Raw genomic sequence first — 25,533 nt, 5'->3', positions numbered from 1 at the left:
TCCAGACTTACGGAATCTGATCTATTGAATATCTTCATTCCACATAGAAACCTCCAAAGCATGTAACAGAGTTTAGTGAGAGAGCAGTCCAACAGTTTGGTCCTTCCCTTCATCAGACAATCCTTCTCATTAGTTTAGACAGTTTTAGTTCCTTAAAGAAAGGAGTTCTTTCTCAACCCTGTCTGATATCTCCACTCCAGTAATTAATGACTGCTGTCTCCTTTTTTCTGTCTATTTTTAAAAGCAAGCTACTGTATCTATTTTCAGAAATGAAGACTACACCATTTTTCGCTTGGTTATAGGGCAAGGCTTGTTTATCTTCTAGGTTTCCCTGTTATGCTATCTAAAAAGGCATGGAAGTGGTCTAAACACCACTACCGTTTCCCGCTCCTTTTAACCTGGATTTTTAACCCTCTCACCCACAGAGAAATTCTTGGAAATTCAAAAGGGCGCATGCTTTTTTTGTAAGCCTGCATCTATTAAAGATGTTGTCGTAATACGGATTCTACTTCTTTTGTTGCCGGATCGCTCATGACATTGGTGGAGATGCGACCGTGGAGCTTTGCCTGTTGAATTTTGCAGCCGTTTAAAGTATAGGAGAGTACTGCAGAGATTGTGTGGGGGGGTGGGAGCTTGGGGAATAAATTAATGAATTAAATATGCAATCATACAATGCTGTGGAAGAGCAGCCAGGTTTTAAATCTCCCGTCTGGATAAACAGGCGGGTGCTCTGACCTAAATTCAGTCACGGAACTCAAAGGCAACAACCCCATTATGGGTCTTAACGATTTGGAATATATCCTTCGATGTTACGTCACCGACACTCGCTTTCGCTTTCACCGAGACAGGTTTAAACAAAGTCATTCCTCCCACAACGATCGCTGCATATCCCCACCCGGAAGACACACCGCTTCCCTGGCTTCGCGTAAGAGCAAGCGAAAGAGCATCGAGAGCAAAAACTCCAACTCCCATAGTGCCTTTTGCACCCGGTAGTAGCTGGCAGTGGCGAAAGAAGAGCCACGTGTTTCCCTCCGTTTTTTTTTTTTTTAAAGCCCAGCGGCTTGGTTTCTGATTTTCTTTAAGTCTTTGGACTCACTTAACGCGAGCAACAGCTTGCACTTTCTTCGCCTTAGGCTGTTATGCTGTCTTTTCCTTTTAGACACTTTGTCAAGGTAAGGTATGGGGCGAATGACAGATTGGGCTCATTGTGGAGGGGAAGGCAGCAAGTTCCGTTGCCCCCTTGAAGTGGGGGCAGAGATGCGGAGAAGAGGGGTGGTTACTTCATAGGTAACTTCTGAGGAGCGCTTTTCAGCCGGCGGTCTTTGATACTTGGAGCCTCTTGGGATGGGGAGCGGACAGCTTGTTTTGCAAAGTAGCAATGATCTGACCTTAATTATCATCTTCCCGTCCCCGCAACCCGCGTGGAGGGTGGTGGGTAACAGGGCCTAGGCTGTTTTCCACACTCCGTTCAGTTCCTCTGCTCCTCGTCCTCCGAACAGCAAAAAGTTTCGCTGCTCCAGGAAAGATCTATCTCCTCCCTCCCTCCATTTTATATCTTTTGTTTTGAACGGGACTGTTAAGTGTGCAAGTTTAGAAATCGGAGCTTCTTGGCTAAGGAGTTTATATGCCCGCCTGAGGCTTATAGCAGGGATCTGATAGCGGCACAGATCGTTGCCATTCTGCTGCTCAATTATTATTTAATTCTGGCTAATAGCTCTTGGATGCGGCACAGAGCACGGCGAAGTTATCTTGACGTTCAGGACTGAGACACCATTATCAGCGGAAACCTCTCCAAGCAGTCACGCTTTGCTGATTTTTATGGGCTAATTTTTGTAGCATCTCTTTTCTGTCACATACTGTCCTATCTGACATTGCAGCTTGAAGGAAAGGAATTACAGAAGACTTCAGAATTGCTTTAGGGCTGTTGGTGGCAGGAAGGGGAAGAGAGGGATAGATCAGAAACAAAAGTAACTTTTTGCAGTTACTCTGTGACCTGGCTAAAGGTCCCTTGGCAGCAACTCTGTTGTACCCTGGAACCTAATCAATAAAATGACCTGCCTCCCTGAAAATTGCTCTCTGATTTGCGGGCTGTGTATCTTGATTAGATAATGTCAGTACAACTCTCCTTTTTAAAAACCAACAACAAAAAAAGACACAAGTTCAAAGGTTGTGTGGCAAATCTATCTTTGCAACATGTCAAATGTGCCTATTACCGAATAACCCTTGGTAATTCAGAGAGGAATTTAAAAAAAAAATCTTCTGGCTGGCTCATTTCACTCTTAATACCAAACTTGATGCATTCTTGAGTTGTGCTACTTTGCTGATGCAACCTAAATGAGGCCGTTGCATCATCTGCAGAGGAGATGATGGTTTTCTGATAATCCCTTTAATAAAGAAAATAAAAGCCAGCTGCTTTTCCCCCCAAGGTGCCTGCCATTTGTGGTAACTGCCTTGCTTTGAAATGTGTTCAGTGGTGGAGATGAAGGAACCAATCCCGCTTCGTGTGCACATACGCGCCCATAAGTTCTTCCCTGGCTGGACTTGCCAGCTCAGCAGCACAAATGGAGACCTCTGCTGTTCTACTCAAAAGAGGCCTACTTGCCCATCTGCCGCACAAAGCCATCTCTGTTTCATCAGACCTTGAAATTGACTGCCCCGCTCACCCCTCCAGCTTGTCTTTTGAGTTCTCACTCCGCTGCTCATTCATTGAGTCAAGTGGCTAGAAATATAATCCCTTTTCTGAGCTTCATTTGTGTATTGTGCTGTAAGGGATATAAATGCTATTCTGTAAATTCACTGAGACAACTTAGAAGCTGTTGAACTTGAGCAATTTTGGGTTGTCTTCTTGCCAATGTGTGGGGCCGTGTACCTTAACGTTAGCAAAACTTACATTTTGACTGCATGACACCTCTTCCCCCCAATCTTCAGAAACTATCACTGTGCTCAAAAGCTGTCTAATGACAGAAGCTTGCAGTGTAAGCTTCTTGCTACCCATCAGATTTGTGTGGTAATAGTCTAGTTCTGACATGAACATAATTGCTACAGGTTGCTGCTGCAAGAGCCAGCATGGCAGAGTGAATGGAGTAATAGAGTTGGGCTGAAGATCTATGCTGGGTCAATGTAACTCACTGGGTAAACTAGTCTTTACATCAGCCTCCTCCTACCTCAATCTCCAAATCCAATGGGCTCTGTGGACAATGCTCTTTGTACTGTTGGGAGTTGTAGTATTGATACATCTGGAGAGTTCCAAGTTGTATAAATCTGTATAGGCAGTAGTTCCCAGACCTGAATGGCTCCAGATGCTTTTTGAATATAACTCCCATCCTTCTTGGCCATTACCTGTGCTGATTGTAGAGCAGTAATTTCTGGGGACCCAAGGGTGGGGATTACTGCCAAGTCCTAGTATGTCAATATCTTTCAAGATTGCTGTTGATCATCAGGGGATACTTCACTGAGCATAAGAATAGCCCTGCAGATCAGGCCTAGGCCCATCTTAGTCCAGCATTTTGTTTCTCACAGTGGCCAGTCAGATGCATCTGGGGTGCTCAGATATACCCCTCTCCTGCCATTATTCCCTTGCAATTCTATTTGAAGGCACTTATGGATGATCTCTGGTGGGAGCAGGATAGAGGCAGTGCATCCATCCTCGCTCTCCTTGATCTCTCAGCGGCCTTCGATACCATCAACCATGGTATCCTTTTGGGGCGGCTCAGGGAGTTGGGGGTGGGTGGCGTAGTCTTATGCTGGTTCACCTCCTTTCTCCAGGGCCGATCCCAGTCGGTGTTGATAGGGGAGGAGAGATCGGCCCCATGGCCCCTTCTTTGTGGGGTGCCACAGGGATCAGTACTCTCCCCTCTCCTTTTTAACATCTACATGAAACCACTGGGTGAGATCATCCGTCACCATGGGATGAGGTATCATCAATATGCTGATGATACTCAATTGTATATCTCCATCCCGGGTGAAGTAAGTGATGCCGCGACTACCCTCTCCAAGTGTCTGGGAGCTGTGGGGACCTGGATGGGGAACTACAGGCTTCTACTAAGACCAAGTGGCTGTGGGTTAATGGTTCTTCTGTATCTGGGACATTAACATCTCTGGTTCTGGATGGGGTTGCACTGCCCCAGACAGACCTGGTGCATAACTTGGGGATCCTCCTGGACTCATGGCTCCTGCTCGAAGAGCAGGTGGCAGCCGTGGCCAGGGGAGCCTTTCTGCAGCTACGTGCTGTGCACCAGTTACGCCCCTTCCTGGACTGGGCGGCCCTTCGAACAGTTACTCATACCCTTGTTATCTCTCATATAGACTATTGCAATGTGCTCTACATGGGGCTACCCTTGAAAAGTATCCGGAAGCTCCAGCTGGTTCAGAATACAGCTGCGTGAGCTGTTTTTGGTGCCCCTAGAAGGGCACATGTAACACCACTGCTGCGCGAGCTGCATTGGGTACTAGTTTGCTTCCGGGTCCAATTCAAGGTGTTGGTTATTACCTTTAAAGCCCTACATGGCATGGGGCCAGATTACCTGAGGGACCACCTCTTCACCATTACATCAACCTGTCCCACCCGATCGTGCAGAGAGGGCACGCTGTGGACCCCGTCTGTAAGAGAATTCATCTGGCAGGGTCCAGGAAGCGGGCCTTCTCCACAGTAGCTCCTGCCCTGTGGAACATGCTGCCCCGGAGGTGAGATTGGCCCCATCACTCCTGGCCTTTTGGCGGAGTCTGAAGACCTGGTTCTGCCGCCTCGCTTGGGGTGGAGAGGGGAATAGATCTACATGGGGATGGTTGCTACAGACCACTCCTCCCATACTTGGACTGTTTTAGATTCTTCACCACTTGGATTCTTTATTTTTACCTCTATTTATATTATTTATTATATTTTATTTTGTGTATTTATGGTTATGGTTTTTAATCGATTGTTGTAAACCGCCCAGAGTCCCCTGATGGGAGTAGATGGGCAGGGATAAATTAGATAGATAGATAGATAGATAGATAGATAGATAGATAGATAGATAGATAGATAGATAGATAGATATATTATGAGTGGTGATTTGGGAACCAGCACTTTCTGTTCCCCAAATGCTCTTCTCCTGGCTATGAAGTCTTTTCCATAAGTATTTTTACTGCTTTGGAAGACTTATCTCTGCTCAGTTCTTCCCTGTCCAAAATGATTCTGTCTCTTCTGTCAGATAATTGAGGGAGGCCCTGCTTGAGGTCCCATTCTGAGATTAAGTAAGAAGAATGTGGACTAGAAGGCAGGATTTTTCAATGGTAGCCCCAAAACTGTAGAATCTGCTGCCCTTGGAGATATGCTTAGCCCCTTCAATCCTGGTTTATAGGAAATCTCCAAGATCTTCCTTTTAAAATAAGACTTTGCTTGTCTTGGTGCCTGGTGAGGGGGAAGGACAACCTTCTTATTTAAACCAGTCATTTTTTCCCCAGAATTTTCCTAATTTTATGTTGTCTTTTCCTACTTGGATTGTTGACCTCAGTAGCTTCCAAGCTTGGACTCTCAAATGAAATTTAGCTATGATCACATAATCCCCAGCTGTTGGCCATATGGGATGGGACTGACTGGCATTCTTGTCCAATAACATCTGGAGTTCCAAAGTTCTCAGCTGGTCTAGCTGGTCATGTAGAACACACATTGATGGAGTTTCCAGTAAAAGATTTTGCCTCCTCTGGATAATCATAAATGAGAAAAATCAATTTGTTTTTTACTGGAATGGTTTATGCTGGCTCTCTTGTGATCCTGCCTGTTCTTTTACCTTCCCAGCCCCTACAAAGATGCTGCCAGGCAAGGGGGAGTCTGCGGGCCCAACACAGCAGGGCAGCTGCAGCTTCTTCCAAGGAGGCATCAGGCTGGACTGGGCAGGAGAGCTTGGCAGAGAGTGACCCTGAGATGTGGGAGTTGGTGCAGCAAGAGAAGGATCGCCAGTGCCGGGGACTAGAACTCATTGCCTCAGAGGTGAGTGACATGGGATGAAGCCCTGGGATGAAGGTGAAGTAGATGTGTTTTACTTTGGATCCTTCCAATGAGGAAGTGTTGTCCTCTTCCTCGACTCCTAAAGACATCTATTCAGGAGAGGCTTAGTTACTTCATAAGCACAAATGCACCCAGATCTTTAAGAATACAAATCAAGAAGTTTCAGTTTTATTCTTCTTGTGTCCATCATATTTCCTGGTACAGTAGCAAACCAGATGTTTCTTGAAAACCCATAAACCATCTGCAAAGGTGATAGTTTTCCATCCTTTAATGGCGTTGTCCCTCCCTCTGCAATGGGTATGTTATCCCTGAGCATGGCTAATACTCAGTAGTCGGCTGGCCTACTGTCCGTTCATTTGTCTCATCCCAGTCAATGGCTTAGAATGTGGGTTGAAAGTCAATTCTTTGCAGCTGCAACTCACTAGAGAACTTTATTGGGACTGCTGTTCTGTTGAATTAGGTTCTCTATTTGCAAACTGGTCTATCTTATAAAATAGTTGTAAGAAATATAGAATCTGTAATGTTTTTCCTGCTGTAATATTAATGGATGGATTATAATTGCCTTAACTGGAAACCAACAACATATTTTTCATACTGCCTAGCCAAAGTTTTAAAAAACCCAAAATATTATTTCTTTCTGGATTTGGGTTAGGAAACAGCAGCTGTTTCTCACCTTCTGCTGTTCTACTGGATATTCACCCCCACCTGCTATTGCTTGCTTCCAAAGTTGACATTAACAGCACTGGTTTCACTGGGAAGGTGCATAGGAGGAACAGCTGATCTTCCCACTGTGTTCATCTGAATTAACCTGTCGCCCCACAAAATATAGCTATTTTTCTTCTGTGGCATAAGAGAACCAGAAAAGTCATGCCCCTACCTGATATGTGGGTGTGTATGTTGTCAGAGACAGAGAGATTGGGAGATCACTTTCTTTGTCTCCCATTTTGCACTTTCTTTTTTCTCTTTCCTCAATTTCAGAATTTCTGTAGCCGGGCTGCCTTGGAGGCCCTTGGGTCCTGTCTCAACAACAAGTATTCAGAGGGCTATCCCGGCAAGAGGTAGTATAATTTATTATGGGACCATCTGGGGCAAAGAAGATGGTAGCGGATTGGAATGGGAAGACATGAGAACGGGTGAAAAGAGATTGCCTGAGTGTGTTCTCAGCAGTTTGCCTTAGAACAGGAAACTCTGGCCCTCTAGTTGTTGTTCGGCTCCAATATGCCTACTGGTCCTATTTACCTGGGAATTGTAGACAAACAACATTTGGAGGGCCATAGTGCCTCCATTCTGGGCCTACAGTTGCCTTCCCCAACTTGGCACCTTCCAGATCAGTTAGGACCACAATTCCCATGTTATAACTCTATTTTGGAAATGAGAAAGGAAAAATGGTAATGATGGAACAGGTGGAGGGGCTTATGTGCAGAGAAGGGATGGCCAGAAGGCTTTGTTAGGGAATGGTTGCCTAGGTAATATTCTTTGTACAGTGTGGTGGCATGGAGGACGTAGGTAAGATTTTCTTCTGGTTTTTCTCTGTTTCAGAGATTATAGTGGCATCAAGGCTTTTTCTGTTCCTAACATTTCCTTTGTTGCTGTTGATACCCTGATGCAGGTATTATGGGGGTTCCGAGGTGGTAGACCGCATTGAGCTGCTCTGCGAACGCCGTGCTCTTGAAGCTTTTGACCTGGATCCTGAGCGCTGGGGGGTGAATGTCCAGCCTTATTCTGGGTCCCCAGCCAATTTTGCTGCCTACACAGCCTTGCTGCAGCCGCACGAGCGACTCATGGGCCTGGATTTGCCTGACGGGGGCCAGTACGTGTGTGGGCTGGGGAGTGAAACTTGGGGAGAAAAGCCCCCGAGATGTTCCAATCTAGTGAACATATCAGAAGGGGCAGAAATGGAGGTTTGGGGTGCCACATTGGGATAGCTGAGGGGAAAGAGGGAGGGGGATGGTGCATAAGGATAACCCTGAAGGACTAACAGAGCCACAGGAAATAGTTGCTGAAGGAGCTGGAAGAGACAGGGAGAAGAATTCATACTGCCATGCTGATCCAGAATGACTGAGGACCCATAAGTGGCATTTTTGGAGTACCCTTTTTGACCAGCTGTACATGAAACTCCTCATAGGCTGAGGCTTACCTCCTTGGAGTCTCTCTCTCATTTAGTCATGGCCATGTCTTTTTCAGTTTTGGCCTGTAGGAGTTTCTGGCACCTCCTCTGGTCATGGGTGATGTTGACGAGGATCTGCTCTTCTCCCTCTGTGGACTGCTATCCCTTGCGTCCCCCATAATCTACACCTCTGTCATGAGTGCCGTTGAGCTAAAGTCATCAGCGCAATGGCACTCATGACAATGACAAGGAAATAGGTGAAGGGGGACAAGTTAAGTAGCCATCAACCCACAACGACTAACGGCTAATAGACAATAGATAAACGGATCACGGAGCCACCCAAGCCATCAGCGGCAATTGCAACGGGGATCGCCCAGCTGAAAGCAATCAGCAGAAGATTGAAAACCGGAGGATGGGCGATCCTGGAAACCCTCAACCAATGGCAGGGCAACACATGGGACAAAGGGGGGTGACGTGATCGAGAGCGAGGGGGCGCTGACCGGCGCGGGGTATTTAAACCCCGCACCGGCGCGCTCCTGTCACTCTCAGCTTTTTTCTAACAACGTTGTACCTATCCTGAAATAAACCAGAGCCTGCTTTGCAACCCAGTGTCTGAACGTTATTCAGAGGTAGGCAGCGCATGACATAAAGCTGAGAGTCATAAACTCAGCCTCGCCGAGCCCCACCGGACGACAACGAGCCGCGGGAGGAGTAGACGGCGAGAAGACCAGCAAGATGAGGCCGGAACGGCACGGGCAAGGAGGGCGAGCCGCGCGGCAAGAGGCAGAGGAGGACCGACCGAGGCCAGAGGCACCGCGGACTCCCGGAGCCATGGACGCCCACCCAACCCGACCCGAGCCTCAGCTCCAACCCCAAGGGGAGATGGCGACGGAGGCAACCCGACCGCGGGAGGGAGCAGCACGACTTCCGAAACCAGCGGAGGACCCCGCGCCCCACATCGCACCCCAGCAACGGGCGTGGAGCGACAGCCCCACGGCGCTCGACACGGAGGAGGACGACGGAGACACCCATCAGACGGCGGAGGAAGCGGACCCGCGGCAGAGGGACGATGAACCCCGCCGGCAACCCACCCCCGAGGACGCGCCAACGGAACCGGCCCCAGCGGCGGCGCGGGCTGTGGACGAGGAGGCACGAGCTGAACTCGCGGCCATGCGGGCTCAGCTGACGGAACTCCGGACCATGCTCCAGGCGCTTATGCCCCCCGCGCCACCCAACGACGTCCCCGCACAAGCCCACACCCCGAGCGAAGCATCGAACCCACACGGGCCAGCGGAGGGCCAGCAGACGGCACAGGCGGCCGACACCACACCCCGAGAAGCGAGAGGCGGGGCCGCACAAAACGCCCGGGCCCCAAAGGACTTCCCCATCTTCTTCGATGGGACCCCCACAAAACTCTCGTTTTTTGTGACCAACGCTAGGGAGTTCATGGGGAGGCACGGACACTCCTATGACTCCGAGGCCGACAAGATCGCCGCCGTGGCGATCAAACTCCAAGACAGGGCGGCGGACTGGTACGTCCAACTGTACGAGTCCAGCTCCCCCGCCCTCGCCACCTTCCCTGCTTTCATCAACGAGATGAAAACCTATTTCGAAGACCCCCTAGCTAAAGTACGGGCGAAAAGCGCACTCCAGAGACTTAAACAGGGCACACGCACGGTCCCTGACTACGCCCTGGAGTTCAAAGCCCTCGCGGGAAAGGTCTGCGACTGGTCTGAGACCACCCTGCTAGAAATCTTCAAAAAGGGGCTCAACCGCGACGTTCTCCAATGGGCCCTCTACCGCGACGACCCAGAAACGTTACACGGGTGGATCCACCTCGCGGGGAAAGCCGAACACGCGCACCGCACCTTCCTTATGACAACCACGGAAGACACAAACTACGTCGGGAAAAAGGTACCCGCACCACACGGGGGGATGGCCGGCCCCATATACCCAAAAATGAAGTTCAACCGGGAGCCCTGCGGGAGGTGCGGCAAATTAGGGCACAAGACGGCGGACTGCTTCGCCAACCGACTGCCGACCAGCGCGCCCAAGCCCGCCCCGAAAATTAGCCCCAAACCACCCAACCCGGGGCCGCCCCCTCACCGCCGAATGACCGTGGCCACAGCGACACCGGAAGATGGCTGGGACGCTTACTGGGGAGAAGGGGACAATACCGACCCCGACCAGCCGGCGGGAAATGCTCCCCGCCTGCCCTGAAACGCGTGGCGAGGCAGGCGGCGGGACAGCAACGCGAACCACCTCAACGAAACGACAAAAGCTCCGTAATATTGGCAGCAATTCAACTCTCTGCCGGCAACGGAGCCACCACGGCCGCGGCACTAGTGGACTCGGGGTGCTCAAAAAACCTTATCCACCCCGACCTAGTCGCCAAACTCGAACTCCGCTGCTTCCCCCTCCCCACGCCGCTAGCATTCCACCAGCTGGACGGCTCCACAGCGGGGGGGAAACCAGCCACGCTACAAACCGAGCCGGTCACCCTGCAAATGGGCACTCACACCGAGCGCACGTCGTTCGTAGTCACGCCCATCGGACGGCCCATTGCAGTCCTGGGGATGCCATGGCTCGCGAAAAACAACCCGCGGATCAACTGGGCGACCCGCACCTTCACATTCGGCGACGGCGAGTATCGAGCACCAGTACCAGCTGGCAAAAGCAACCCCACGGTAGGACGAGCGGAGGCGACCACACAAGACAACGCCGCTACCACTGCAGACCTACCGGAACAATACGCCGACTTCTCCGAGGTCTTCGGAGAAGCAGAGGCAGACCAACTACCCCCCCACCGCAAGACGGATTGCCGAATCGACCTACTGCCCGACGTCCCCCTACCTAGACCAAAGATCTATTCGATGACCCCGAAGGAGATGGCAACCCTCCGGGAGTTCATCGATAAAAACCTAGACAGGGGATTTATAGAGCCAGCATGCTCACCGGTCGGAGCCCCCGTCTTATTCCGGGAGAAGAAAGACGGGACCCTACGGCTCTGTACCGACTACCGGGGCCTAAACGCGGCTTCCCTGTCCAACAAATACCCCTTACCCCTGGTGAAGGACATGCTCGCCCACCTGTCCACGGGCAAAGTCTTTTCCAAATTGGACCTGCGCGAGGCGTACTATCGCATCCGAATCAGGGAGGGGGACGAATGGAAGACGGCGTTCAACTGCCCCCTAGGCGCTTTCCAGTACAAGGTACTGCCCTTCGGACTCGCGGGGGCCCCTGGGGTGTTCATGCAGCTCATCAATGAGGTACTGCATGAACATCTGTTTAAAGGGGTCCTGGTCTACATCGACGACGTCCTTATTTACACAAAAACATACGAGGAACACGTAACCTTAGTCAGGCAAGTCCTCGACAAGCTCAGAAGGGCGCAGCTCTATGCAAAGCCCACAAAGTGCGAGTTTCACAAAGAGCGCCTAGACTATTTGGGGTATCGAATCTCCGGGGACGGCATCGAAATGGACCCCGCAAAAGTCGAAGCGGTACTAAACTGGGAGCGGCCCCGCAACAGACGGCAACTACAGAGCTTCCTGGGATTCGCGAATTTCTACAGGTCCTTCGCCCGGGGGTTCGCTGAGATAGCCCTCCCCTTAACGGACCTCCTCAAAACCAAAGGGGTGGGGGACACCAGACGCGCCAAGAACCCAGGCACAGTGCTGAATTGGACTCCCGCGTGCCAGACCGCATTCGACAAGCTGAAAGCGCTGTTCACGACGGAGCCAATCCTCGCGCACCCGGACCCAGAACGGCCGTTCGTGGTCCAAGCCGACGCCTCAGACTTCTCCCTGGGAGCCATCCTGCTACAAAAAGACTCCACGGGGCTCCTGAAACCATGCGCCTACCTGTCAAGGAAGTTCTCCGAGACAGAGAGGCGATGGCACGTCTGGGAGAAAGAAGCCTTTGCGGTGAAATCGGCACTAGAAACATGGCGTCACCTACTCGAGGGAGCCACCCAACCATTCGAGGTCTGGACGGACCACCGGAACCTCGAGGCCCTACGAACGCCTAGACGCCTTAGCCCAAAACAGGTCCGATGGGCACAATTCTTCAGCCGCTTTGATTTCCAGTTGAAGTTCATGCCGGGCAAGAAGAACTTCCTGGCCGACGCCCTCTCCCGGCTGCCCCAAGACGAAGAGCCCGCCCCAGACACCATTGGGACGGTCCTATCCGCCTCGCAACTGGGGATGGCCGTGACCACCCGAAGCGGCGCACGGAGGCAGCTCGACGCTACGGCGCAGCCGACGGCGGGACAACCGGCGACGGAAAGACGGCAACCGCAACTACCAGGGGGAATGCGCACGGACCTCGCCGCCGCCCTCAAAACCGACCCCTGGTTCCTGGCAAACCCCGACAAGGTAACGATGGCGCAAGACCTAGCATGGGGGGAAGGCAGAATCTACGTCCCGGACTCGCAACGCCAGGCGATCTTGCATAGGTCACACGACGCCAAGCAAGCGGGACACTTTGGGTTCCTCAAGACCCTACACCTAACACGGCGGCAATTCTGGTGGCCCGCGCTCAGGCGAGACGTAAAAACCTACGTGGCGTCCTGCCCAACGTGCGCTAGGGCCAAACGGGCACCAGGCAAACCCGCGGGGCTATTGCAACGGGTGGCAGAACCCTCCCGCCCATGGGAGGAAATCTCTATGGATTTTATAGTGGACCTCCCACCCAGCCAGAAGAAAACGGCCATTTGGGTGGTGAAGGACTACTTCTCAAAGCAGGCCCACTTCATCCCCTGCACGTCAGTCCCATCCTCACAACAACTAGCCAAACTCTTCCTCATCCACGTGTACAGGCTACACGGATGTCCCGCACGTGTGGTGACCGACAGGGGCACACAGTTCACCTCCAAATTCTGGCGGGCCTTCTTGAAGCTGACGGGGACCCAACAGGCCCTGTCTACGGCTTGGCATCCGCAGACGGACGGAGCCACTGAGGTTCTTAATGCCACCTTAGAGCAATTTATACGATCCTATACGAACTACCACCAGGACGACTGGGCTGAACTGCTCCCGTTCGCCGAAGTCGCATACAACAACGCCGTCCACACGAGCACGGGAAAAACCCCGTTCGAAGTAGTCTCGGGGCGCGACTTCGTCCCCATACCGGAGCTACCTCAACCCCCGGAACCCCAGGTGGACGCCAGCGACTGGGGACGGAAGATCGCGGAAGCATGGCCAGTAATCACGGCGGCGCTGAAGGAGGCACAGGCTGCTTACAAAGAGCAGGCCGACAAGCACCGGCGCCAACAACCGACGTTCCAGGCGGGGGATATGGCCTATCTCTCCACCAAGTTCCTAAAGTCAACCCAACCCTCGAAAAAACTGGGGCCTAAGTACATCGGGCCGTTCCGAGTCACGCAAATAGTGAACCCGGTAGCAATACGCCTGGACCTGCCACACAACCTCCGGAGGCTCCACCCGGTGTTCCACACCAGCCTCCTAAAACCGGCAACCACCTCCCGATGGCACCCAAGCACGCCTCAGCCCGCACCGCTTATGATCGACGGGCAACACCACTTCGAGATAAGGGACATCCTCGACTCACGCAAGCAACGAGGAACCCTACACTATCTGGTCAGGTGGAAACACTTCCCCCACCCGGAATGGGTGGCGGCGCACAACGTTAAAGCGCCTGACCTGACCAGAGCATTCCACCGGGCATACCCCGACAAACCGCAATCAAGGTCAGCAAAACCAACCCCCCCCCCCGCAGGCCTCCCCCCGCCTCCCGTGCCCCAAGGGAAGGGGCCCCCCCCAAGCCCGCGACTTGGGTGGACCTCCCCCCCCCCGGGACTCACTCCCCCCGCCCCGGGCCCACGGGGTGGTGACAAACGATCGCCAGCACCCTCCCCCCGCCCCCTGGCCGCGGGGGAGTGGCAAGCAAGTCAACAGGGCAACCTGGGGGCAACGCCCAGGAGACACAACAAAGGCGACGCACTCCAAATAAGCAAAAAAGGGCCCTACCTGGAGCTGAGCAGCACCCGACCAGCCACGCCTCTCGCCTCGCCGAACTGAGCCAAACAAACAGGGTGTGGTTGGAGCATGCGCACGCCAGGTCAGAACCCGAGCATGCGCACCATGGACACACCCTGGGAAGGCACGTGGTAGAGGGAGGAGCAAAGGGAGGGGCGACAACTACTCCGGCGGGAACTTTGAAAAAAAAAAAAAAAAAAAAAAAAAAAAAAAAAAAATGGCGTTTTGACAGCTCCATGGGGAAAACCCAGAAACCCGGGGGAGAACACTATTCGGAAAGGGGGCAGTATGTCATGAGTGCCGTTGAGCTAAAGTCATCAGCGCAATGGCACTCATGACAATGACAAGGAAATAGGTGAAGGGGGACAAGTTAAGTAGCCATCAACCCACAACGACTAACGGCTAATAGACAATAGATAAACGGATCACGGAGCCACCCAAGCCATCAGCGGCAATTGCAACGGGGATCGCCCAGCTGAAAGCAATCAGCAGAAGATTGAAAACCGGAGGATGGGCGATCCTGGAAACCCTCAACCAATGGCAGGGCAACACATGGGACAAAGGGGGGTGACGTGATCGAGAGCGAGGGGGCGCTGACCGGCGCGGGGTATTTAAACCCCGCACCGGCGCGCTCCTGTCACTCTCAGCTTTTTTCTAACAACGTTGTACCTATCCTGAAATAAACCAGAGCCTGCTTTGCAACCCAGTGTCTGAACGTTATTCAGAGGTAGGCAGCGCATGACAACCTCTCTCAGTACTGCCCAACCTCATGGTGGCCTTTCGACTTGAGGGGAAAGTGCCTGGCTAATTTGTGGCCCCTTTAGACAGAAATATTTTTTTCCCTGAGCTTCCTGACCTGAGTTGTGCTGTGATTGAGGCTTAAGCTTTGTCCTGACAGAATGTCTTCCTTCTTCTTGGCAGCCTGACTCATGGGTACATGTCTGATGTCAAGCGTATCTCTGCCACATCCATCTTCTTTGAGTCCATGCCTTACAAACTCAATGTGAGTAAATAGCAGGAGTTCAAAATATTTACATGGCCCCGACTTCTTTTTCTGCTTCTGACAATAGGGTGAAAATGCAGCTCTAGAATGGTGTGATAAACAGCCCCTGATCAAAACTTTGTGCATGCTGTGATTCTGGCTACATGCAGAAGATGGGAATGAAGATCAAACTGAACTTTCTAAAAATCTAGACTTTTATTATGATTTAAATGACAACAAAGCAAAACAGTCTAGCTTCTGGGTTGCCAAGGTAGTCGTGCAAGCTTGTGAGCAGTGCTTTCTGAAATCGGAGTTATGGCTAAATAAGTTTTCCAGTCATCAAGGGGATGGTGGGAAGAGTTTCAGCTGCATATGGATCTTCCTGCCCCTCCCTGTGGCTGACAGAAATTAGAATAAATTATGCATATTAGTAAACTCTGCAGATTAAGTTGTGAAGAAAGGGAAAATTGGACGGATATGCTTAACTTGCAGAATTTGGATTCACGAGCACCAACTTCATTCATTCATGCCAGCAAATCAGTACCATATCACCCCTTCAGACTTAGTAGCTTTGATGTCTCTCTTCTTGGATATGCTGTGCCTGAAGATCACTCTTCTGAGCAAAGTAGAGCTTTTTACACTTGGATGACTTCATCCAACCTTCATGAGTGACTCTCAACTTCTGTTTTTGCAAAAATGTAGAATAAACTTCCCAACTTAGAGCCTTCTGTTGTGTTGTGTTATATTTTGTTTAAGTTTTTTAAGTTTATATTCTGGGTGAAGTAGTGAATTTTACACTTGGGTGGTTGAATCCAGCCTTGATGCCTGGCTGTCAGCTTTTCTTCTGCTTTTAACAAAGGTATAGAATCACCTTCTCAACTAGTGCCCCTTATTATATTACGTCTTTATGTGCTTGTTAAATGTAAATCTACCTTCCTGATGTTGCAGCAGTCAAGGTGGTTTATAGCAATTTGTCCATGTTGATTTGGGAACTTTGGGGCTTGCAGTCCTATGCATCTGGATGATGCCTAGTTGAGGAAAGCTGGTTCAGAGGATCTTATCTGTTATTCCCACACCCAGTAGCTTGTTTTCTACCATCAAAGTTGAGGATCCTTATTGCTAGCACTGCCTTTCCCGGAAGGAGAAAGGAGACCATCAGGATGTGTTTATATTATTATGTTTCCAGTACTGACAGCCAATAAAAGTACTTGTTTAAAAAGGAATCCTTTCAGTTTTAGTTCCAGCCAGATTCTCTGTGGATGCCCTTGTTTGGATCCTCTTGCAATTCTTTTGACTCCCTCTTAGAAAACCAGGAAACTGATGGTTGGCAGTGTCAGCCAGCTATAAGTACAGTGGCTGGGAAGTGATGGCTAGTAATCCCTCTACTTCAATATCTTGGCTGTATTTGATGCAAGATGCTAGAGATTATGTATTTCTTGTATGCTGATCTACACAAGTATTTGTACTAACTTTACCAGTATTTGGAGAGGCTAGTATTGATCTGTTTCTCTGTCCACTGTCCAGCCAACAACAGGAATCATTGATTATGACCAGCTTGAGTTAACTGCCCGACTGTTCCGGCCACGTCTCATCATTGCTGGCACCAGCGCTTATGCGCGTCTTATTGACTATGCCCGCATCAAGAAGGTATGCCTTAGTGGGTTGAGAGGACAAAAGTTAAACTGAATGAACGGTAGGGGTTTGTTTAATGCTCCTTTCTCCTTACCTTTCCCAGTGAGGTCTAATGGGAACTTGGGGATCAAGACCAAAATTACTTATTGAACTTCTGAGTACTCTTGGCTGCCCGGGTCCTGGGTTCCCATCATGGAGCCTGTGAACATCAATATGCTTGTGGACACTTGCCTTCGTTCATCAGGGGCTTGGCTCTCTCTCTTAATTTTTTATAAAAAAGATGCTTTTAATTTTAAGTAAAATAGAAAGGGTGTGTTTCATGTTACAAATCACCAGCGTCCAAAACAACAATTGTTTCTAAGAATACCTGTAATGCTATAAGCACTTCTAGAAAATAAACGTGGTTTGTGGTTTTGGCATAGTACATTGTAAAAACGTTCACATTGTGAACGTTGAAGGCAAAAAGGTGGGTCTGATAGTGAGGCTAGAATCTCACCAGCTTCTGTTCTGGAAAACTGGTGCTTTGTAATTGGCCACATACAGTGTAGCAATCATTTTGTGTTTGGGAAGCCTCTCCATGAAAAATATTTGCATGCCTACAGCATGCTCTCCAACTGTTCAATGTGTCCACTGTCCCAAAAGGCCAGGGTACCCTTGCCCTAGGAGTTGGCTATCTTTCTTCCTTGCATGTTTGGTGACAATAAATGGACAAAGGTAGTGTGAGATTACCTGTCCTCACCTGTCCCTTTTTGTCAGGTGTGTGAAGAGGTGAAGGCCTACCTGCTTGCTGACATGGCCCACATCAGTGGTCTGGTGGCAGCCAAAGTCATCCCATCACCCTTTGACTATGCTGACATGGTGACTAGCACCACTCACAAGACTCTGCGTGGTGCAAGGTAAGCATGATATACAGTAGGTGGGAATGTGCCATTCTATACAGGCAGCACATACATGTGCCAGGGATCAGGGATTTTGAGAGTTATAATCTAACAATATCTAAAGAGCCATAGTATCCACCTTTTTTGCAGATGCACCAAGAAGGACTGTGGCTCCATGACAGTTAATGTAGTTTGCATTCAGGAAGTCCTGTGTCCGTACCATGGCATTTCTAGGAAATGTTGGGGCAGATTCCTCTCTGAAGCTGTAGAGAGCAACTGACATCAATATATGTGGTGTTGAGGCAGATAGGCCAAGGGTCTGATGTGATGCAAACATCGTTTTCCTTCATTTGACCTGTTTGTGTCCTTTAGGTTTATAGGTTCTGTGGTTTCTCTGCCACTTCCAATATAGGAAGTGTGAATTACTTGGGAGAAATAGGAAGCACTGTGTTGCCTGTGCATAGTCTCTTGAGCCAGCAGGCCAAATTTTACCAGATTCATGTCACCAGCTGGGGCTTCTTGTAAACTTAGGCCAGAGTTAATCAGGAGAGATTATCCTTGGAGTTCCGTATGAAGTCAGAAAGGGATGGCGCATTGCTGATTTCTTCTTCTGACTTCTGAGATTTCAGCAGCCATTCAGTAGTTGCAAGAACATGAAACTTGCCTTTTTGTTTGCGAACAGAATCCCAAGGAGGTGAAGTTGTCTCCTGTGACCATCATCATTGCTGTTGTCTTTGCTTTTGTACAATTACTACAAACACACAGCTTTGATGGAGGACATTATATGGATGCAGGATTTTTTATGACTGCAAAGGGAATATATTTAGCCTTGCACCTCTTGGAGCAATATTTGAGGATCTCTGCAATAGGTGTGCTAGCTGAGAGGCCTTTGTTTTGATGCTTCTGTCTTCATATTGCACACAGATCAGGGCTGATTTTCTATCGTAAGGGTGCCCGTTCTGTGGACAAGAAGAGTGGCCGGGAGACGCTTTACGATCTGGAGGACAAAATCAACTTCGCAGTCTTCCCCTCTTTGCAAGGAGGCCCCCACAACCACACCATTGCTGCAGTTGCAGTGGCACTGAAACAGGTGGGAAAGAAGGGCCCTGTTTTATCTGGAGATTGGTGGTCTTGTGTGGATTTTAATACAGTTACTGGTATTGACATGAACTGGGCAATACTTAGCCTTGTAAAGTCTTGGACTTCCAGCAGCCTCTGAAGAAAGGAAGCTTCCGACAGGCAAGCCAGGGATTTTGCTGAAAGCAACTAACCTGCTTGGCCCTTTGTGTGCACAGCCTGTTCTGCTGAGACGCCAGAACAACATCTGTTGTTTGACCATTGCAAAATATGGCCAACTACATTACTGCTTTCCTGTGGATTGTTTCCATGTTCTCTACTCTGGTTGTGTCATGCAATCTAATTATAAATCCAGACTTAATCTGAAGGGCAACATCTGAGGATTTATGTTGGGGCAAAGAAGCGTGCAGCCATCCCAGTGGAGTAGATCCTGGGGAGTCAGTCACAGCTGAGTTCACTGTATTGTGCTGTAGAGAAGAGTGTCTTCCGTATCTGATTCAGCATGGTGGCTCACATGCTCCTGGGAGGAACTAGTCCTGCATTCCCCAACCTGGTACCGCCCAAGTACATTGGATCTCAGTTCCATGGTGGGTGGGAGTTCTGGGAACTAGGGAAACCTGGACTGGACTCTGAGTAATCCAGAGGATGGGAGGTCTGGGAATGAACATAGCAATCCACTAGAGCTGCGCAACACTTTGGATTTAAAAATAAAAAGTGGCTTCAGAATGCAGAGACACTCATGTAGCATCTGTCGGCAACTCCTTAAAGCATCTTCTCTTTTTCCCAGGATTGTGCAGCTGCTCTCTGCAGCTGCAGAACAGTTCTGGGAAAAGATGCATTTGATTCAAGGAGTTGCTGACAGATGTTACATATGTGCCTACATGCACTGTGCAATTGCCTACATGCGCTGCGATATTGTATTATCTGTACAATATCCTAGTAATTTAATGTTTACTAGTAATGCACTTGTTGGCTTTTTTTTAACCAGTGTAATGCAGTTTTAAGAGAATCTGTGGAATGAGGCCTTAGTTATTTGGATATATTAATTTGGATGGGTAGATAAACAGGTTCTCTTCATACATCACATTAAGCCATGCTTTGTTTTAAGCATGTGCAACTGAACAAGCTGTAAACAAAACAGGATTAGTTTTGCAGATAAGCAAAATAATCCTGACTTCTTTGGCCAACTTTTTAGCTGCTCTTGTCCTGTAACTTTGAATTGGTGAGGGAGGTGGGTGAGCGACAATATCACCAGATATGCTTTAAAACCATATGTCCCTATTTTCACATAACAGTATAGTTTTAATCAGTAAGCCATAAACAAATCATGGTTTCTGACAGAGGCTTGTTGCCCTAAAATAAATTGTGGTTGATTCAGAGTGGGCTTAGCATAATATATCAACCCAAATATAAAGTAGTCCCTTACGCCTCCATGATGTGCTGTAATGTCCTGCCTTAGGCATGAAAGCCAGCTGGGTGACCTTGGGCCAGTCCCTCTCTCTCAGCCCAACTCCCCTCACAGGGTTGTTGTGGGGAAAGGAGGAGGAGGAAGGAGTATTAGGTATGTTCCCTGCCTTGAGTTATTTATAAAAATAATAAAGGGATAGAAAGTAAATTTTAAAAAATGTCCTGCTGTAGAAGGAGTAATGCTGATTCTTCCCAACTTTGCATCCATTCTGCTTTAGGCCAGCTCACCGATGTTCCAGGAGTATTGTCAGCAGGTCCTGAAGAACTCCAAGGCCATGGCAGAGGCATTGCTACAACGAGGATACAATCTTGTTTCAGGTAGAATGAAGATCTGCTGTTGCTTCTTGAGCTAGAACACACCTGGGAGCAGCTTTTTCTGGGCTGAGCTGTTGGTCAAACTAGGTGAAAATGCTGTATTTTACTGTTCTCCCCCATTAGTAGCCACCATATAGAACGATTCTGAGGTAAGAGAATAATTCTAGGCCAGGTTTTCATATGCTATGTGCGTGCATGGACTTTTCCATGTGGGATAGAAATCTCCACCAACAGTCTGAACTGGTACAACCAGTTGCACCATCTTTTACATTGTAGCCTTGTTTTGATACATGAAGAAACTGGTTGTTCAGGCAAAATTAACAAAAAAGAAGAGGCTATATATAGTGGAGATATGAAGGTCTGTAGCTATTGCAGATGCATGCTTGGTAGCTTAGCAAGTCTCTGAAAGAATGTGAAAAATACTGTGATAGGTGGGAGGGCATCTTCAAATGGTTGACTCAGCCAAGAACTATAAAATGTTTTCAAACAAGATATAATCCCTGTTATGTTGAGGTAAACAATGTAACATGAGATTGTGCCCGGGGAGGTGTTTGCTTAATATTGCTGCATATGTAGTTTTCAGAGCTATGTGGCTTGTAATGGGGTAATTCTTAGCGAGTGCAGTGGAGGCCACTATTGTCCCCCGGTGACTCAGATTTAGCCAAAATATTGCCCATTAATGTTGGAAAAAAATGCTTTTCTAAGAGTTTTCTGTGTCATCTTTTCCTAGTAAGAATGGCTTCCTCTTAGGCCATAATAAGTTTAGGAAAATCAAGTTAGAGATTTTTTAGCAGTTTGGTCCATCATTTATAAAAAGGAGTAGAAGTAGGTTCAAGAATGATATGAAAATGAACTTTTCAAAGAAGTCATGTAAAATCCCAGACAGTGCATGGGGTCATGATACCATCTTATATTATCTGAATCTCTCTGCTCTGAGAGCTGAAAGGAAGATGGGTTCTATTCCACCTTCTGAGAACTTCAAGGAGGACATAGTTAACCTATGGAGGTCATTGACACAGGATTTGTTGGCTTGGGGATTGGGGTCAGTAAAATGAAAGAGTTAATTTACTTCATGAAGGGGATCTGTACCATATCTTAGCTATGATCAAGAAGTGATTTAGACAGAAAAGCTGAACAAGGAACTCCCTTACCTTGAATCAGCAGGGCAATTCTACTTGAATGTTAAGTGTCACCAAAATAACTCTTCTGAATGAATCTCTAGTTGGGTATGGAGCAGCATGCACTTGCTGATAGGAGTTATGGGAGTTGTCCATTACATTTGGAGGCTAACAAGTTGGGCAAAGCTGATAGAGAGGATTGCTGTGAATTGGATAGATTACAGGGAGAAAACTTGACTCTTCTCATTCTTTTGGGCTAGGTGGCACGGATAACCACCTAGTCCTGGTGGATCTGCGACCAAAAGGCATTGATGGGGCCCGGGCTGAAAGAGTACTGGAACTAGTGTCTATAACTACTAACAAGAATACCTGTCCTGGGGACAAGAGTGCTTTGACACCTGGAGGCCTGCGTCTTGGTAAGAGCAGGGAGTTAAAAAAAGATGTGTGTGGTGGTTTCACAGCTATGGATAATCTGTCTTAAAAAAACATGATTCTGCACCATGGCAACCCTAATTTCAGATGCTTAAAAAAAAACATGGTTTTTTCCCATGGCTAACCAGTTTAGAAATTCAGGAATGGTACCTATTTCATCAATACAGAGTGGACTACATCCAGTATTACAAGAGCAGAGTTCAGCAAAGACAGTGAGATTTTCTGTGCTTCCTTATTTTGGGCCCCCTCAAACTACTCTTCAGCACTTGAAGCTATTTTGGGAAGATCCATGGGGTTGGGAAGGAGAATCCATTCAACAGTCACTATTCCTTCAGCGGCTGAATATATTTAGACTCAATCCTCGCAAACACTGAGGTTGCAAGATTCAGAATGCTGAGAGTTTTATGTTTTTAAAAAGTCCTTAAGGCCATAGAGATAGCTTCAAAAATGTCACAGAAGCCTTATCAGCAAAATAAATTTAAGCAGAGTAAGTGAATAGGTATTAATAAGCACAGAATGCAGATTTCTATGTGTTATAGGCTGTAACTATTTTTTTCCCCAGATCCTTAAGGGCATGGGTTGTAGAATAACAAGATTTGTTTTACAGGTCACTGAACCTCCTCACTCTGACTACTGTCCTCTCTACTTGGCCATGCTGCTCATTCCTTCAAATTTTCCCTCAGAGCTTCGAAGGCCAAGAACTGATGAGTGTTTTACAATCATAGATTTTGGTTTTGCAGCAGCATCTCTCAGATCTGCAAAATTTGCACACCATTTCCATGTTGAATCACCTGCTGCTGTCCCATTTCTTACACACAATTTACATGAATCCCCACCCCTTACCTTGCTGTAGAAGAACTTACCTATACACCCCTGATATAGATGGGAAGGAGAATTTATGAACTGGATTTGCACTCCTGTATGTGTGGGAACTTTTCTTCTCTTGCTTACGCACTGTAACATTATCCATTCATAGTTTCACTGTATGGTGTTTATTTGTAAGTTTGGTCTTTAGATGTCAAAAACAACACCCTATCCAGTTCATTTTGGCTTTTCCCACAGGAGCACCTGCCCTCACTTCCCGACGGTTCCAGGAAGCTGATTTCCAGAAGGTTGTTGAGTTTATTGATGAAGGAATCCAGATTGGACTGGATGTCAAACAGAAGACCTGTAAGTCAATGTGTTATGAAAAGCCAGCATCTGCTGATACATATTGGCCATGTTCTTTTCCAGTCAGTGAGTTGGAGTGGAAACTGCATTGGCTACAACTGTGGGGGCATTGATGAGCTACTTGGTTATGTTTGATAGACTCACTGCATTCTTTGCTATATTCTAATTGAGGGGATTCTGTGGTTCAGCTGAGACTCACAGGGTAACAAGCATCCTCTGAAAGCTGGTTACCACCTTCTTGTTAAACTTGCTCTGTAATTTCATCAGAGACTTTCAAGTTTTTTCCACCATTTAATTCCCTAAAAACAAAAGTGGGTAAAAGTGCTAACACCTGCTACTCCAGATTTTTCAGTTCTCTCTCAGTCCTGGAAGAGAGGGAGAGCAACTATATTATACTTGAGGGGATGTGGGAAGCCAGTAGCAACCTTCCTCAACATGATGTCCCTCAGACATGCTGGTCCAATCCCCATATTCACCAGTCAAGGCAGGGGAAAGCTGCCCTAAGGATTCATTGTAATTATAGATGAGAAATAGGAAGTACCTGGGAACATTCTGGGATCAGAGGATTTTCTCCTGTGCCTTGTATTTTTCTGTGTGTTTGAGACCTCCAGTTTACTTACCCTCTTTCTTTCTTCTCCCTACAGCCAAACTGCAAGATTTCAGATCCTTTTTGCTTTCTGACCCAGGGACAAAGCAGAGGTTGTCAGACCTTCGGCAGCGTGTTGAAACCTTTGCCCGTGCCTTCCCCATGCCTGGCTTTGACAAGCATTGAGATCTAGTTCAACCAAAGACTGGCTAACCATTACACCTAGATGGGCAGGGCTTCCAACCAACCAGATATGCAGAGTCCCCGGAGCCTTGCCTCTGAGAGCTAGCCAGTGGAGCCCCTTTTCAGAGAGGTGATCTCCTTGGCCATTTTTTCTCTATTCCAAGTTCCCATTTTATAATGACTCAAAACCACTGACCACCTTCTGTGTAGAAACAAGACCTGGCTCTGATTCACAATACATGTATCGCATTATGCAGAATGACTTGTAAGAGTTAAAGTGATTCACCTCACTTTCATTTGCTATGAATGAAGACCCTTGAACCCTCTGGGAACGTTACTGCCGTTTTGTCATCTGTGCCTGCAGGTGTCTTGTGTACATGTTTCATGCAAACTTCTCTGCATGTATATGCACAGCCAGAGAGGTGAATGGGAGTGTAGCCCTTGTTAGTCATAGTAATGTTTCTAAGTACCAACAGATGTAGGCAGAACCATACCTTACAACAATAGATCACCTCACACCCACTGGATCATATCAAAGGCCTACCTAATTCAATATCCTGATTTCCCATAGTTGCCAATTAGATGCTGCTGAATTTCCCACAAGGAAGAGGTAAAAGGCAAAAGCCCGCTCCACTGTTGTCCGCCAGCAATTAGCATCAGAAATGTGTGACTTCTGATCTTGGTGGCAGCATGGAGCCATCGGGACTAGTAGTCCCTGAGAGGAAACATTCTATGCAAACACTTCTGCTCTCTTAAGAAGAGCACTTCTCTCACTTAGTGAATGCAGGTGGCCATTTACGGTAATCTGTTTTTATTTCATTTTTTAAAAAAATAGATTTAGCACGGTTTAATGGTAAAAATTTATCATAGAACAAGTCGGTAGTCTGCACTGTCTGGTCAAATGGGGATGATTGTCCTGCTGCCATTCCCTACATTCCTGATTGTCTAATTACAGGTGGCCTGGATTATTCGTGGGGGCTCTTTGCTAGTGTAATACTTCAGCTAATGAAACCACAAATAGCTCAATCTTGAGTCAGTGGGAGTTGGGGAGTTAAGTTTTGGAGCCTAGGATCATCATCTCCCCCCCCCCACCAAATGTCATCAGGTCAACACATCTGTACTTGCTCCTCCTCACTTGGTCATGGCAGATCTCGCTGGATCAGCAGGCAGCACTGGAGACCAGCAGTGCAACGGAGGGGCCCCTCCACTGAGATTGTGAAAGAGTCATGTGGAGTGGAGGAGCCACCCTGAGCCACTTGTTGAGAAGCAGGGTCACACCCTCCATACCCAGCCAAAGGAGTTCCTCTGAAAAAGACAGCCAGCTGCCATGAGGAGGTCATGTGGAGCCTTGCAACTGGACTCATCCGCTGAGCTCTGTCACAACCAGGCAGAAAGGATGATTAAATATAGACACGTTGCACAGGCACCTAACCCTTAACAAACGTGCAGCCATGGGGTAGGCTTTTGCTCGCTCAGTGCTGAGCATCAGCTTACAAGTGGCTGTGTGGACACTATGCCAGGTCGCTACCTAATCAATCAGCCTTCATACATCTGGTGTTTCCCCTAAGGTACTTCCTGTGTTTCTCAGAATTGCTACTCAA

At 48.3% G+C, this 25,533-nt stretch overlaps 1 protein-coding gene across 1 annotated transcript; it reads left to right on the top strand.

Moving 5' to 3' along the window:
* The first annotated feature begins 1,032 nt into the window (after positions 1-1,032).
* On the top strand, positions 1,033-24,222 carry SHMT2 (serine hydroxymethyltransferase 2). The gene is made up of 12 exons (XM_063293922.1): positions 1,033-1,172; positions 5,777-5,968; positions 6,965-7,044; positions 7,596-7,796; positions 15,014-15,095; positions 16,599-16,721; positions 17,463-17,602; positions 18,509-18,674; positions 20,347-20,446; positions 21,822-21,977; positions 23,056-23,163; positions 23,808-24,222. Exons 1-12 carry the CDS (start codon positions 1,140-1,142, stop codon positions 23,933-23,935), a joined length of 1,509 nt encoding a protein of 502 aa, XP_063149992.1. The 5' UTR covers positions 1,033-1,139; the 3' UTR covers positions 23,936-24,222.
* The last annotated feature ends 1,311 nt before the right edge of the window (positions 24,223-25,533 follow it).

The sequence above is a fragment of the Candoia aspera genome, chromosome 2 (genome assembly GCF_035149785.1).
Source record: "Candoia aspera isolate rCanAsp1 chromosome 2, rCanAsp1.hap2, whole genome shotgun sequence".
Lineage (NCBI taxonomy): Eukaryota > Metazoa > Chordata > Lepidosauria > Squamata > Boidae > Candoia > Candoia aspera.
Note: the sequence above shows the minus strand (reverse complement) of the source record. Positions and strands in the feature narration are given on the sequence as shown.